At 55.3% G+C, this 15,000-nt stretch overlaps 4 protein-coding genes across 4 annotated transcripts; 2 read left to right on the forward strand and 2 right to left on the reverse strand.

Annotated features, from left to right (window-relative positions):
- Window positions 1-508: 508 nt before the first annotated feature.
- CCMA1212_006151 (SAGA-associated factor 73) lies at window positions 509-4,523 on the reverse strand (the record flags this gene model as incomplete). The annotated part of the gene is made up of 6 exons (XM_073703390.1): window positions 509-915; window positions 980-1,156; window positions 1,237-1,674; window positions 1,789-1,876; window positions 2,983-4,085; window positions 4,148-4,523. The coding sequence occupies 6 exons, from the start codon at window positions 4,521-4,523 to the stop codon at window positions 509-511; spliced, it is 2,589 nt and encodes an 862-aa protein (XP_073558052.1).
- A 1,587-nt stretch (window positions 4,524-6,110) lies between these two features.
- CCMA1212_006152 (uncharacterized protein) lies at window positions 6,111-7,171 on the forward strand (the record flags this gene model as incomplete). Its single annotated transcript, XM_073703391.1, has 3 exons — window positions 6,111-6,261; window positions 6,335-6,925; window positions 7,029-7,171. The coding sequence occupies 3 exons, from the start codon at window positions 6,111-6,113 to the stop codon at window positions 7,169-7,171; spliced, it is 885 nt and encodes a 294-aa protein (XP_073558053.1).
- A 1,692-nt stretch (window positions 7,172-8,863) lies between these two features.
- CCMA1212_006153 (Cell division control protein 25) lies at window positions 8,864-12,611 on the reverse strand (the record flags this gene model as incomplete). Its single annotated transcript, XM_073703392.1, has 5 exons — window positions 11,954-12,611; window positions 9,585-11,876; window positions 9,312-9,528; window positions 8,983-9,253; window positions 8,864-8,891 (listed from the first exon to the last, which is right to left on the reverse strand). Exons 1-5 carry the CDS (start codon window positions 12,605-12,607, stop codon window positions 8,864-8,866), a joined length of 3,462 nt encoding a protein of 1,153 aa, XP_073558054.1. The 5' UTR covers window positions 12,608-12,611.
- A 322-nt stretch (window positions 12,612-12,933) lies between these two features.
- CCMA1212_006154 (uncharacterized protein) lies at window positions 12,934-13,253 on the forward strand (the record flags this gene model as incomplete). Its single annotated transcript, XM_073703393.1, has 2 exons — window positions 12,934-13,066; window positions 13,099-13,253. 2 exons carry the CDS (start codon window positions 12,934-12,936, stop codon window positions 13,251-13,253), a joined length of 288 nt encoding a protein of 95 aa, XP_073558049.1.
- Between the last annotated feature and the right edge of the window lie 1,747 nt (window positions 13,254-15,000).

A 15,000-nucleotide genomic window follows, 5' to 3' on the forward strand; every position in this document is an offset into this window, starting at 1 on the left:
AATAAGACTCATGTGCAGTCAATTTCACCTCTATTCCTCTGAGCTTCATCTGAAGCCATCTCTTGTTACACCATATATGTGTGTATGCTCGCCCCAAACAAAAGAGTCTATACAAAGTAACGTATATACAATAAAAACGTATAAAAGCCCCAACACACCGAATACTCCAATACCCGCCGGGACCAAACGCCGACACCCTTTGCACAGGGCGAAAACAATGATGTCAAAAAGGGCACGACCCTTGTCATTTCACTCGTGATAAACCCGTTTCCTGACCCATCCCTTTGCGCAGAATGGTATATACCCAAAACAATAAACAAACAAAACTGATGAATAAGCCAAGGTTGAAAGGAGAAGAAAAAAAGAGAAAAGTGAGAGAAGCAAAAAGTCGCCTCAGCCCCTCATCCGTGCCGCCCATGTTGTAATAGCAAAGATCCGAGAAGTAAACAAGGAAGAGAAAGTAGAAGCCCGCTCTATCTTGGAGAAGAGAAAAAAAAAGGCATCGTCTCTACGCCCGACTCGCCACCGAGGCCTGTCTCTGTGGCGGCGCAGGCATGCCGAAACTCGCCTGTCGCGCCGACCCCGGCATGGACATTGACTCCACGTCAGGCTCCCCAGGAGCGTCTTCGTTATCCAGCAGCCCCGGGTGGCCCGGCGGCAGCCTCTGGGCGCCGAAGCCCGTGACCTTGAAGATGTTTGTACGGCCGCCATTAGTGGCCATCTGCAACTGCTCGTGGAGCCTCGCCAGTTGATACTGCCGCTTGATGGGGTTGAAGACGGGTTGCGGTATTAGGGGTTGAGGATTCCAGTTGGCCAGGGCGTTCATGACGGCGCCCGTCTCTTCGTCAGAGTCCACTGGGCCGTTGTTGGCGTCGTCATCGTCTTCCAGGGGTGCGTTTGCATCCAACGCGGCCTCTGTAGTGAATGATCAGCCTCGTACACTCCTGAAGATAGCCATAAAGATTCCGGGGTGACGTACTCTGCTGCTTGGCCTGATTCTTTTTCTGGTACGCAGCCAGAAGCATGTCATATGGTAAAGATCTGCCCGAGACGGCTCGTTTGGCTCCCATGGAGTGGCTCTTGCACGTTAAAGAGCGTGCGCACGGTTGTCCATTTGGTAGCAACACGCCACACTGCCGCTCTACATCGACAGGTCCTATAGTGGGAAAGAAAAGGAGTCAGTAGACCATCCAGAGACGGGGGCAAGTAGAAGCAAGCCATCTCCCAGCAACATACCTTTGGGCTTGGGCAGCTTGGCTTTCGGTTCGTCCTTCTTCTTCTTCGCCTTGGGCCCCTTGTCGATGTCGACATCTGCCTTGCGCTTCTTGCTGGCCTTGTCGTCCGGCTTCTTGCTGGCGGCCTTCTTGCCGGCCTTCTTCTCGTCCTCGACTTCGCTGTCTTCGTCTTTCCCGTCGGCGTTGTCGTCGTCGTTCTTCTTGGCCTCTTCCTCCCTAGCTGCCTCCTTGGCCCGTTCCCTCGCCTCTCGGGCCTCCTTCTTGCGCTGCGCCTTCTCCTTCTTGACCTTGAGGCACTGCGCAACGTGCGCCTTGGCGGCCGTCTTCAGGATGCTCTTCTTGCAATGCTTGCACTGCTGAAGCTCGGGGTTGTCCTCCAGGGGTCGGCCGGTGGCAAACGTCTCGCGGGACAGGTCATCTAGCTGGTTGACGACGGGCCCTGGAGACACGGGTACTAAAGGGGCTGCGCTGCTAGGCTTTTTTTTCTCTTCTTGCAAAGCATCAGCGTCGGCATCATTACTCTACCTGCGGAAGGTGAGCCAACAGGACGTACCATCGACCACGCTGCCATCCATCCAATTGCCCGGCTTGTTGTGCTTCGGCACCGACTTCTTCAGCTTGATGGTCGCATTCTTCGAGTCCTTTTTGGAGGCGACTTTGATGGTTTGATCTGCGCCTAGAAGCACAAGTCAGCGCGAGCTCTCTTTCTTTCGCAGGCAAGACAAAGTCACAAGTCAGGCTTGCTCACCTTTGCGCGATTCTGCGTCTGGCGCCATGATTGCCGCAGCGCCTCCGCGATGGTATTAATAGAGGGAAATTAGATCGCGCAATGTGTACGAGTTTCTGAGGAGCGAATGGTACGGGTATGGCGATGCGTGACGGCGGCCAAAAGTTGGCGGTTGATGGTGGGTATAAGTTGAAGATGGACAGTGACGCTGTACCTGGTCGCGAGGCTGATGTCCAAGCAACCCAACTTCACGTGTCTTGGTGCAATAGGCACGGCGACGGGGGGCGGCAACAACAATGTTCCGGGAGCTTCAGCGCGCAGCACCACTAACCCTGCTGTAAGGTTTAGCGTTAAAGAGTCCACTAATAGGTGATTGATTGAAGCTCTTAGTAATGCGTTGGAGCTCAACTGGAGAGTATTGTTATCCAGCCACAATGTGTACAATATTCTTCATCAAGGCATATTTGCAATTAATTGTGAAGAAAAGGTGAAGAAGCAGATGCAATCATTCTGTATGCATGATCAACGGCGCATCTGCCGTCACTTTACGGCGCTACTCTAGCTGGACGGTACATACCTGCACTGCACTACTAGGTAGGCATTACTAGGTAGACCCTGGCTGCAGATATGGAGCCTCCCCATGGGGTCTCGATGAAATCGTCCCTCGATTCATTCTCCGCTTCATTGCGCAAGCCCAAGTCAAAGTATATGCAAGATTTATATATAGAAGTATCTTCATAAGACGCCAAATCGACAGGTACTTAACAATGCATCAATGTCATCAGAGGTGGAAAGGAGGGCGACGAGATTATGAGTATGCCCTCGAAACTACAGACCCGGTGTCATCAACTTCGAATCGTCGGGACGCGGATTTCACGCCATGCCTTGTAGATGCGGTCTCTCATTGCCATGTGGCCAAGGCTCCGCTGCAATCAAGCGTCAGCATGTATACATGTAGATGACTCGGAATATATGTCACCATGACTGTTGAGATCCGTAATTGATGCAAAGGCAACTCACCGGATGAAAAGTCTTGCCATAGTATGTCGGCACATACCACATGGAGTTCTCTGCCACGACTCGCCCGTCCGCCTTTCGCAACATGGGCTCCTTCTCAGCCGCCATGGCCATCATGCACAAGGCCAGCTCCCCCCAGTCCCCAGACCTCCGCGCCGGCTCGAGGCAGGTTTCCGGGTCGACCAGTGGAGAGCCCGGCGGCAGCAGGGCGTCTGCTGCCCCGAGCACCGGCTTCTCCGCCACGGGGTTGTTGTCCAGGCCGCCGACAAGAAAGAACCAGGTCTCGTTTCTCGCGTAGTCGGGCTCGACAACGCCTGGCTCGCAGAAGCGATGCCCCTCAAAGGCGTCGTCGTAGTCGACAAAGAGGACCCTGGGCTCCGCAAAGGCGGCGTTGATGGCATCGACTGAGCGCCGGATCTTGTTGTTGACGTCGACAACCATGTCGTTCATGCGCTGCCGCAGCTTGCGCTCCAGCTTGGGGCCGCGCCACCACATGCCAAAGGAGTAGTCGTCGCACTCGTCCGTGTCGGCGTTGAAGAAGCGCGCATATCCGGTCACGGTGATGGTGAACCAGGGCCGCTTCTCCCAGCGGACGCGATCGAGAATCTCCATGATGACGAGTCGGAGATGGTTCTCAAAGTCCGAGCTGGCCATCTGCTCGTCGGCGTGGCGGAGGGCAGTCTCACAGGTGCCGGAGTAGAAGCTGTAGAACCGGAAGATGCAGCTGTTCATGATGTCAAAGAAGCCCAAGTCGTTGCCGCCGATGGAGAGAAGGGCAAAGTCGGCCGTCGAGGTTGTGTTGAAGCCATCGATCTGGCTGTGCTCGGCGCCGGCAAGCATATCACCCACGGTAGAGCCCGTGCAGGAGAGGAACTGAAAGGTAGGACCATCGCCTCCGTCCTGGCTGCGGGAGAGGTCGGCGTGCACCAGCATCGGGTAGGCGTTGGCTCCGTGGCGGCAGTCATCTTCGGTGCCGTTGAAGAGGCCTGTGCCAATGCCGGCCGAGTACGAGTCGCCAAGGGCGATGAAGCCTGACGGACGGCTGCCCGGCCGGCTGGGGAAGGGCGGTGCGTACGGAGCTTGGGGTCGAGAGGCTGCGGATGAGTCTGCGGTGAATTTTTTGTTAGGTTACCAGCAGGATACACACCGAAGAGAGACGCCGTGTTACCTAGAGGACCCTTTCCCAGTACCAGCTGTTCATCTCCCAGGTGATGCTTGTATGGCTGCCATCCACGGTCTTGCGCAACCAGGCAAAGACCACGGATTGGAGCCAACGCCAACAGCAACAACCAGGTCGCAATGTCTGGATACGGCGTCATGACGGAGATAAGAAAGATGAAGAAGCAGGATTTCGAACCACAATCAGCATCAAGGACCGGAGGCCGGGAATTTGGCGGCAAGGCGAGATTAAGACGATGGAACTGCCCCGGCGTTGGGGGCCGGGGTGCACAACTTGTTGGGTCTAAACGCTGGCGATGAAGCTGTCTAAGAGTTCTAGCTTTGGTTCTGGGTGTCTGGCGCCTACATGGCCCGACATATCCCATAAGATATATGTATGTATGTGCCTTATTACTCGAACAAAGGAATCAGGCGTATATGTAAATGCGATGCTGCCATGCGTGTTCATACATGCGGCCTCAGCCCCTGCCTGCCTGGACGCGGCTAACAAGATGGATGGACATTCGCCTCTTTTTGTTGGGCTCGCACAAGCTCATATGTAGCATGTGCCGCGTCGGCGACCTCCTACTTGCTGCCGCGATGGCAGCTGTGCCGCGCCATGGAGCTTGTCATGCTAGTAATGCTCTAATGCTGCTGGACGGGCGGTTTCTGAGCAAAGCAGCAGCAGCAAGTCGTCTGGGAGCTGGCTAAACCTGTTTGCGACGTCCACGAGATAAGGGAATCGGATTGTCAGGGTTCGCGGGGGCTGACTGTCGCTGTGAACGGTTTAGTTCACGTCTTTGACAACGCGTGACGAAGGACGAGAGGCCCTCAGCGGTAGCACATGCTACAGAGGTAATATCTCGCGAAGATGGATATCAATAACCTCTAGAAGAGGTCAATCAGTCACCAGTCAATAACTATACCAGACAACGCAAGCAGCGAACATGAAGCTCCTTAACAGGCACACCCACAGCTTGGATGGGACCCCCCAACTCCATCCTGCCCCTCCTGTAACAGCATCAACCCGCCTCCGTCATGCTCGTTGTTCTCCATCAAAGAAACATGCGCTCCGATCCGCATGGCAATGCCACCAAATCGTTCGAATTTCCGTTTCAGACAACGATCGGTAATAGCGTGGAAAAGGCTGGAAGTCAGTGAACAAGCAGAAAATGGGACCGAGACCAGGGATACGAGGCTGCAAGTACCTCGACATGGTACGTCATTCACGTGCGTCCAGCGACTTCCCACATTGTTACGCACCTGCCAGTCTCTCGTCTCCACCCTGCGACCATCTCGATTCAAGCATTGAAAAAGCCTTGCGTCATCGCCCACACGGTCCCCTTTTCAGCTTCCAAGCCAACGACAAGCTGCGAGCTTGGGATTGGTGCCTCTCAGATAGCAGCAGCAAGCAGCAGCAGCACAGCTTGGATGAAATAGTAAGGCATCCGAGAGCATGAAAGCACCTACTGCTAGGTGACTGCATTAGGCAATGTAGACCTGCCATCGTTACCAGAGGGTACCTATCACACCACTTACCCAGCACAATCTCCCCTCCCTCCCCCTTTGGCGTCATCGCCGTCACAAAAGTGTCCGTGTCTTCCCCCAGCCTCGCCTGCCACTGGCCAACCGGCGAGTTGGAAATCCGGAATGTGGTTGGTTGGGTAGCCGATTGATTGTCCTCCACGGCTTGCAACACACCTCATGCGTCTAACAGGGTCGCTTCGGCATCGACGTCAGAGGCGGCTCCATTGCCAACTGCCCAGTCTTATAAAGGCGGTGCACCCTCTGGACTCTGCTTCGGGTCCCAATTGAACTTCTGCCATGCCAACTTTAACGAACCTGCCTTGATACCCATCTTTTCAACAACTGCTCTCACGTTTCATCTTCCAGACTTGAGTCTCTCCCACTGTGTCCCCGTGCCTCTTCCATCGCTGTAACAATATCTAAGCACTGCAATTCCACACACACAAATGGCGTCTACCATGGAAACCATCAACCAGATCGCATCATCCGCCGCCAAAGCCGTCTGGGGCGACTCCAACCCAGAGGCTCACAAGGAGCCCATCTCGGGCGCCACCGGCGACGTCTCCAAGGGCGAGCCCTACGATGCTGGCAACCTCGGTACGTGATGCTCAACCACACCAATCTCCGTTGTAACGTGCAACGAGCATCGATCAACTAACGTATGGACCAGACCCCGAAGACCAAAGCAAAGTCGAGTCCAGCCTAAACGACAAGAACGAAAACATTGACAAGGACGACACCCCCTCAGACCTCGCCGAGGGTGAATACTACGCCCTCTCATCTTCCGCGAAATACAAGCCACTTCCCGAAACACCCACCCAGGAGCAGCCAAAGGACAACATCACCATGCCCCAGGGCACCACTCAGCCTCAAGACATCTCCAAGCCCAGGGACACCCCAACCGACACACGCTCCAACATCCCAGCAGACAAGCCCTCGGACAAGCCAGCAGACACCTCCGTAAACCCCGAAGAAGGCAAGCCCCTCGACGAGCTCACCGGCAAGGGCCCCCGTCCCGTCGAAGAACTCGCCAGAGAAAACGGCGGGAACGCCGCCGCGGCGGCCTCTGACGACTCGGTTTCTTCTCCCCAGGACAAGGACAGCAAGCCCGAGCCCAGCGTCGAGGAGAAGCAGAACCACGAGAACGCGCACGAGGGAGATGCCGCCGCCGAGGAGACGGAGTACGTCAAGACGACAGGGCTTGCCGCTGATGGGGGCGATTTCGATGCTGCGAAGCCTGGCGCCGGACGAGAAGCTGATCGTAAGTTTCAACCCTCCTCTTTCGTTGCAAATACTTCCACACCGGCCTTGTGTGGAATCGATTAAATGTTGAATCCTGTGCTGACCAACGATTCACCTGGTAGGGCTTATGGAGCAAAAAGGTCTCAAGTCGGCAGAAGAAGATAGCAAGGGCAGCGGCGGCCGCAAGAGCTCCGACTCGGGACACCACCACAAGGACAAGCCCAGCCTGGGCGAGCGAATCAAGAATAAGCTGCACCGGCACTAAATCATCTCAAGGAATTATGTCTTCTAAGTTGATACCTCTGAGCTTTTGGTCTCTGGCAGATTGTATCGTGTAGTGCTGTATTAATAGTAGTTTACTTTCATTCGAGGCAAAACATTAATGATGACGCTTACCCTGCATCACTCTTGGATTTCTCCGTATATTTGCGCAAAGCCATTGACTTCAACAAGGCCGAACGAAGGCTGTCCCTCCGCCATAAGCCGGTTTGCTTCCACTTTCAATCACATACGACCATAGGTAGTGGAAAACTCGGGGTCCCGTCTGCTCCCCCATAGATAAGCCACTAACCGGCAGATTAGTAGTTGGCTGGGTGACCACCAGCGAACACCGGCTGTTGTATGTTTTTTTCTTTTTTTTTTGCATCTTCTTCTTACTTATCGTGATGCCTTGCAATTCATATGGCAGATTGGTCATAAAGGTTTCATCTACTTGGTGATTGTGAGGTCATTCTTTATGTCTAGAAGAAGCAAGGGGTCATCTGCCAGCTTAGAAAGATGCCATATTACATACAGACTGAAAGCTAGATACGCCATCTGTATGTATACTCTGCATACTAAATCGAACTGAGAAATTGTTTGCCATAACTTACATGTTCGAATTTCACCTTCTACCTTGACTATTGAATGTTCCCCCCCTCATGCAGGTTTGGGAGTGACGCCAACACTATCACAACAGGCAAAAACATGCCATCGCAACGGACAGCCACATTGATATGTTTCGACAAGGTAGGTAGACACAGCTAATGTACATGCAGCTATATTTGAAACAAGAACGAATTAAAAAAAGAAAAAAAGGAATAAACGCATATGGTATCCTAGATTTTACATACATCAAATATATATGCAACTACTTACAAAAGAAACCGCTCAATGCTCCAAATATCCAGTACCACCAGTCGCTTTCAATACTCTCAATTGAACCACCTCAGTCTCCCCCATCCAATTTCGGGGAGATCAAATACTCACCTCAGGGGATATCGGGTCCCCAAAACCTCGCTCCCCAAGTCACGCACAAGCACGCCCGACTTTCTTCTCTTCTCTCTTCTTTGTTCTTTCCTTTTCGCATGCCGAGGACAAACCAGATCANGCGCCCACCAACGAGAAGCACGCCAACGCTGCGTCCATATGCAAAAATCACACAAGCTTCATCATCAAAAGGGGAGTAACATATATCTTCGCACTGCTTTTCTTCAAGTTCATATTGGTGCCGTTTCGCGGTCTCAGCGCTCGGATACCCCAGAGGCGGGATTTCTTTGGGGCTCTGGATCCTTTTTGCATATTAGATCATGATCAGGAACCCAAGATCGGCTGCAATGCAACCCGTGCTGCATTGCATTGTCCGTCAATGCACCCCCCCTATTTCTTCCTTTTTTGTATTTCCTCTTCTCCCTCCTTCTGGTCCTCAAAAAAAGAAGATATGATTCAAGCTGGCGCGATATAACGCGGCCGTTGCGGCATGACATCTTCCCTCGTGGTTGAAGCTTCCCCTATCCTAAATTTCTCTTGGTATAAATATTCTGCGTTTGTCCCCAACATGCTGCGGTGTGTCTCTTCCAATATACGCCGCTTGTTCATTGTACAACACGCAGAGCATGTTTATGACATGGTCCAGTAAGGTATCCAGTATAGACAATAGCCCCAAGACCAGGGGACCGGGTGCTTGGAGGCGAGTATTTTACAAAAAGCCAGATTCGGCAAGTACCCTAAAGCGAACGATTAGCCAAGTGATGGAAAAAAGAGCGAGGGGAGAGACGGCTGGAAAACAAGCCTCGTCCACTTGCGCGCTATACATACCTCACAATCTTCTCGTCTTCGCGCTCACGCGGCTCAATCTGCAAACTCTTGTCGTACATTTCGTGCACGTCTCCCGCAGCTTGCATGTTGCTCAAGATGTAATCCTGCAGCTCGGGAACTGGCTGCAAAGAGTAGCCCACGTTCTGGTACTGCTGAATGTCGCGGATGACTTCGGCTGTCTTTGCCCTCTTGGCAAAGTTGATCAGGTTTGTCTTCTTGATCACGGAGGGGATACCGTCCTCGATAAATGTGAGATCGGTCAAGTAAACACCTGGGCATGATTGTTAGACCTCCGCGATCCACGGCCGGTGGAAAAAGCGCCGACTCACCGAAAAAGGGAATGCACGGCGGGTTGGCGACATGGAGCGCCTCACGATACTCGCCGAAGTTCTTGGTGCTAGCCATGAGTTTCCGCATCGTTTCCAACACGACGCTGGTACGCTGAGGAATCTGGTCCCAGGTTCGCTTCAGACGGGCGATGGGCGCCGTGCCCAATGCTGAGATGATGGACGTCAATGTGGAAAAGTTGTTCAGACTTCGGCATTTCTATCCAACAGTTAGCACACGCCCTTCTCACGCACCAGAGAATTAGCAAGACATACGTCGGCAACGGCAACAAAGTGCTTAATCACCACCACTCGCTTCTTGACATCCACTTGGTTCAAGATCATCTCCGCCACCCAGTTGGTCATCTGGTTGGAATGAAGAATCAGGGCCTTGACATTCGGAGATGCGTCAGGGTCGCCCTCGGCCACCTTCTTCTGCCACGTCTTGTTCAAGCACTCGGTGGCCTTGATCTTGGAGTACAGCCGAGACTCGATGACGGTCAGCTGGCGAGCAAACTCGGTCACGTCAATGTCGAGGAACTTGAGCTTCTTCATGTTCTTGGGAACAATGGGCGTCGGGGTGCTCTGGTTCAGGGTCTGGATCAATCGCCGGGCCCCGGCTTCCTTGCCGCTGAGCCGCTGGTCCAGGATGGCCATCAGCGGCCCCGAGCCTGGGGTCTCGGTCGACTTGACCGTGTCTCTCGCAAACGTGTACACGTCGCGGATCAGCTGCTTGGACTCGTCGTTGAAGTCCTCCATCCAGAAGCTGTCGAACCAACTCTTGAGAATGTTGACCACTCTGAACCGGATGAGCTTCTGCTTGCGGTCCCGCCACAGCTCATAGTCCGACTGCGAGAGCCCCTCGGGGGGTTGGATTCCGAACCGCTGGACCAGCATCTCGAAGAGCTCGCGCGCCGTTGTGAAGGATCGATAAGTCAAGAGGAAAGTATTGTTAAAACTCGAATCAAGCTTATCGTGGCGAGTGAGCTGCTCGACGAGCGCGAGGAGGGATCCTCCCTTTACCGTCGGCGTGGTTGCCTTTGCATCCCATGAGAGGTCGTGTTCGTGGTCCAGCAGCAGGAACTCGGGCGTATCCTCGTCGGGCTGAAGCTGTGGTGACGGGTCTTCTCCAAAGATCTTCTTGACCTTGGAATAGTCGCCCTTTCGGGAGAATCCAGGAGGGGCATCGCCCTCGGAATACGACTGGGTGGTGATGAGCGGCGGTCGAACCGGTGCCGTCCTCGAGTCTGACCGTTGATGCGGTCTGTCGTACGGCATCGTCTCTCCTCGCTGCAGTGGGCCCCTCTGCGGACGGCGGCCAGCCTGCTGTTGCTGCTGCTGCTGCTGCATGTTGATGAGGACTTGCTCCGAGAGCAGCTGCAGCGAGAAGCCGGTGTGTGACGAGTTCGTCTCGAGCGCTCTCGCGCATTGGCGAACATAGTCGAGCCGGCTCTCGAGGGGCTCCCCTCGCACCTCTGACCACTCATCGGCCAAGGGCCCAGCAACAGCCTGGCAACTGAGAATGAGGTCCGCAATGTTGTCGTAGAGCGATTGCTTATTGATGCTAAAGTCCTCCAGTTGCGGCGTCTGGAACGTGTTGCCCAGAGACGACAGGTCCACAGACTCAATCATGGCGATCCATGGCCTGAACATCTCGACCACCTTTCCGCCGGCAAAGCAAACGTTATTGGCAATGGCTTCATGGCGCTGGGGCGTAATGATCTTCTCGGGGGTGGTTAGGTTCTTCTCCAGTTCGCGGATGCTCGACACAAGCATTCTCTTGTGCTCGTCCAACCTCTCGAGGAGGTTGCCATCCAGGATTGCCGTGGGCTCGGACATGCCCTCTTCGTCATCCAGAAAGTTGGGAGACATCAGGTCGTGGTACTCCAGTCCGTTGCTCTGCCAGCTTCCACCAGAGGTGCTACCAATGACGAAGCCGGGGAACAGTCGCGGGATATCCTCTCCCCTCTGCTGCCTGGCAACCTCGACATAGCTGAAGACGCCAAGCAGGACGCCGTCGGCCTCCTGGAGACACTTTTGCACCGACTCGGCGTTGGGCCAGTCGGCGGCCGCGATGTGGGAGGAAATCACCAGCTTCGAGAACTTGGACATCATGTCTCGGAAGTGAGGGTAGAGCGCCTTGTTTGTGGAGATGATGGAAGGCTGGCCAGAGTGGTTGTCCGTCGTCCCTGAACCGGCGGCGAGAAGCAGTCTGAGGTGGTCGGAAATGTCTTCGGCTCTGGCAACGTACTCGGAACGGGCGTTGTTGGTGACGGCGTCGCGATATCGGTCGATGGCGCGCTTCATGTTGGTGACGAGGAGGCTCCAGGTAAGGGGTGGCGTCGATCCGTCATCGAAAAAGGACTTTGGCACGCTGGTGGTGGCCGGGACGTTGTACGTGGTGCTCGTGAAGGATGTCGCCGATGCGATGTTTGGCGGCTGTGAGCTGTGGGCGAATCCGAGGGCAAACGCATCGCTCCTCTTCCGCCGGCCGGGAGAGGTGCCGTTCATCGAGTCCATGGACGTTGACGGCGAGAGGACGGCGCTGAAGGAACCTCGAGTGCGAGGCTTGAGATTGGGTTAGTGTCAAGTCTCACTCAAAGGGCGAAACCGCGCATATCTAGTTGTTTGATGATGTTCCTTACCATGGAACCTCTGGAGGCGAGCATCAGGGATTCGCCTTCGGCTTCGGAAGCGGAAGTGGCCGAGTCGTCGTCCTCGTCCTGGGTCAGCCCGCGGGCCATCATTTCCGGCGGCGGCCGTGTCTTCTCGGGCATGGCAACGTTCATGCGGTCCCTGGGGCCCGTCTCGGCCGAGGAGCCGGGAGACTCGAGCGGCAGCTCCATGCTGCGGTCCCCCGTCATCATGTTGTAGTAGAAGAGGCGGCCATCGGGGGTGGCCTGCGGGATCCAGAAGTCGGCGCGAGACTTGTCGCCCATGTCGGTGCCCTCGAGCGGCAGGCTGCCAAACGCTTCGCTTTCCGAATCCTCATCTTGGTCGGCGCTGTCGTCGTAGATGTCGTGCTCGTCGGCGTCGTCGTCGATGTGGTGGGTGATGAGGCCGTTCTGGCCGGCCTCGGGAAACTCGTCGGGGCTGGTGATGGCCTGGCAGTAGTTGCTGGGGAACCAGCCGCGAACCCCATTGATCACGCCGTCCCACCAGCCGCTCTCAAGCTGGGTGATGACCTGGATGACATCGCCCTCGTGGAAGCTGAGACTGGTCCTGTCGTCGGCCTCGTAGTCGTAGAGGGCACGGACATACATGCTGCCGGGCGGCGCAGTTCCCACGACGCCGTCCATGGCTCTGGCGCGCGCGTGGTGTGGGGAGAGGGGAGAGGGGAGAGGGAAGAGAGGGAGGGAGGGGCGGCGAAAGGAGAAGTTTGGGGTCAGAGACACAAGAGCAGAGAGAAGCAAAGAATAGAGACGGAGATGGGGATGGAGAGGGGCCGGTCGACAAAGGGCCTAGACGCAGTCCCGGGGAATGGGCAAGCCGTTCGATGGAGGCTCGTGGGAGGCGATTGCGCTCGAGGCCGAGGAGGATCTGTGCCGGCGGCGGTGGTTCGAGGGTCGGATTCGGGTCAGGGTGAGATGGGCGACAAAGTCAAGAGTCGAAATCAGCGCAGGGCATGGTCCGCGAGTCAGCCTTGGTGCAAGCCGAGGGCGGCGCGCGCTGGGCGGATAGCAGTCTCAATGAGCATGCCACCAATGCGCAGAGCGTGAAGCGCCGCAGATGGTTGTTCGACGGTGAGGAGCGCAGAGGCAAGAGACGGCAGAGGGCGAGATATGGACAGAGGCAGGAAAGGGGAGGCTATCGTCGACTGGAGTTTCGGGTGGCGGGCAATTGGGGGTGTGGCCTCGCTGCAGAAAGGGCACCAGACGCTCTGCTGCTAGGGCCGTTCCGGGCTATTGGCTGCTGGCGGTTGGGGGAGTGGAGGGGGGGCTCTAGGCGAGACGCAGCGCGCTGGACCGCTGTATCTTGTGGTAGAACCATGTGCTGGGCTGGGCTGGGCTGGGCTGCGAGTGGGCGGGCATTGATCCTTTCAATCTCCACTTGGACGCAGCGCTGCTAGTATTCTTCTATTGTTAATTCTGCTACCTCGCAAGTTTGCCTCTAGCACAGGGTCTCGAGGTAGAGATACTTCAAGTTCACTTGGGGGAAGCATTCAATCACTGCACCACCGTCGTTCTGTCGTTAACAATCGCCCGCCAGTCTCCGAGCCTGCAGTAACATTGAATATCCAAACAGCAAACCCCATCAGCTGCGCCAAACCCAGCATCACCCACCCCGAAGCGCTGCTGGGGCGCCGGAAGCATGCCGTCGATCGCCCGTCAGCCAAACACGAACATGCACCCGCCATGGAAGCGCTCCTCCTCCCAGGCAAACGCGAGTTGCAACGCGCGACATCAGACCAGCGGCACCTCGTCTACCTTACCTTGCATCCAGTCTCCAAGCCGTGATTGGGTACCTGTACAAGCCGAAATGAGACGAAGCCCCATCCGCCACGCTCCGGCCGGGCTCCTCTTTGGCGCCATGCACGCGGCCAGGTTGCAGGTACTCTGCGCAGCGGCGGGCGGCAGGCCACATGGGGCGTACCCGATACTTGTGCCTTGGAAACCGCTGGTCTGTCCGCCAACAGTTGAAGCGATGCCTTCAATTACATGCAACGTCTGCTGGCGCCTCCTGAGCCGTCCGTCCATGTTGGGGGAAATTGTTTTGCAGCCAACTGCACAAGCGACGATATCTCGAACCTGGGGGATCAGCGAGACGAGACTGATTCGCCTACCGAGGGCAAACGACGAGCGACAGCGTCCGCAGGAAGCATCCAAGCCTCCAACCGCCCCAACGTGGTTACAGCATCAACTCCGAGGCCGCACAGACAGTTTGCCTGAGCCCCCATCCACTCCCAGGGTTGTAAGAGAACATCGCCAAAAATGGAAGAACGCCTTGACTCCTCACGTCGTCTCTTCTTCTCTCTGGTCATCCTTCTGTCATCATCTCATAAAATACGAACAATATAAGGCCTCGTCCCCCTCCAATCTCCCCAGCTCGTGCCGTTATTTGCCATCCATTTGATAATACCTTGCTGCGTCGCACCCCACGTCTGGCCACCTTGAACAAATCCACGTACCCGGATACAGACACGGTTCTTTTGCAGAGCTTCATGATCGGATAGCAAGTGCCAAGGCAGGCTCTCAGCAATCATAGGCCGTCTCGTACGATTCTACGTCTGGCTTATTACCGAGCGATTTGACGGTCGCTCAACCCTCCAATCTTGGAGCGACGGCATACGGACGGTACAGCCACCATAATTTGGTAGCCATACAATGTGTGAATCCCACCTCAGCAAATCAGAGAGGAAGAGAGCACAGCAACTGTCCAACTACCTACGATAGGATAAAACCTACTCGGCGATAACTTGGGCATCAACAATATGAAATCTCCATCCATACCCAAGCCTCCCAAACACCCGCCTCTTGCTGCAAAGTGGTGCTTCGTCAGTCCAGCGAGCTACATGCACTACGATAGACAGCCACGGAGGAGTCCGCCGAACGCCAAGGCAATGACCAGCCTTAAAACGCAGAGATGGTCCTCTCAATCTCACGAATGTGGAAAGGTGCCTTGTTCCAGATAGAATGCCTTGGTCTTACGGCCCATGGAGAAGCAACAAAACAAAGAAAAAGAACAGTTCCGA

This window comes from Trichoderma ghanense, assembly GCF_004382785.1.
Source record: "Trichoderma ghanense strain CCMA-1212 chromosome Unknown scaffold_7, whole genome shotgun sequence".
Taxonomy (NCBI): Eukaryota; Fungi; Ascomycota; class Sordariomycetes; order Hypocreales; family Hypocreaceae; genus Trichoderma; species Trichoderma ghanense.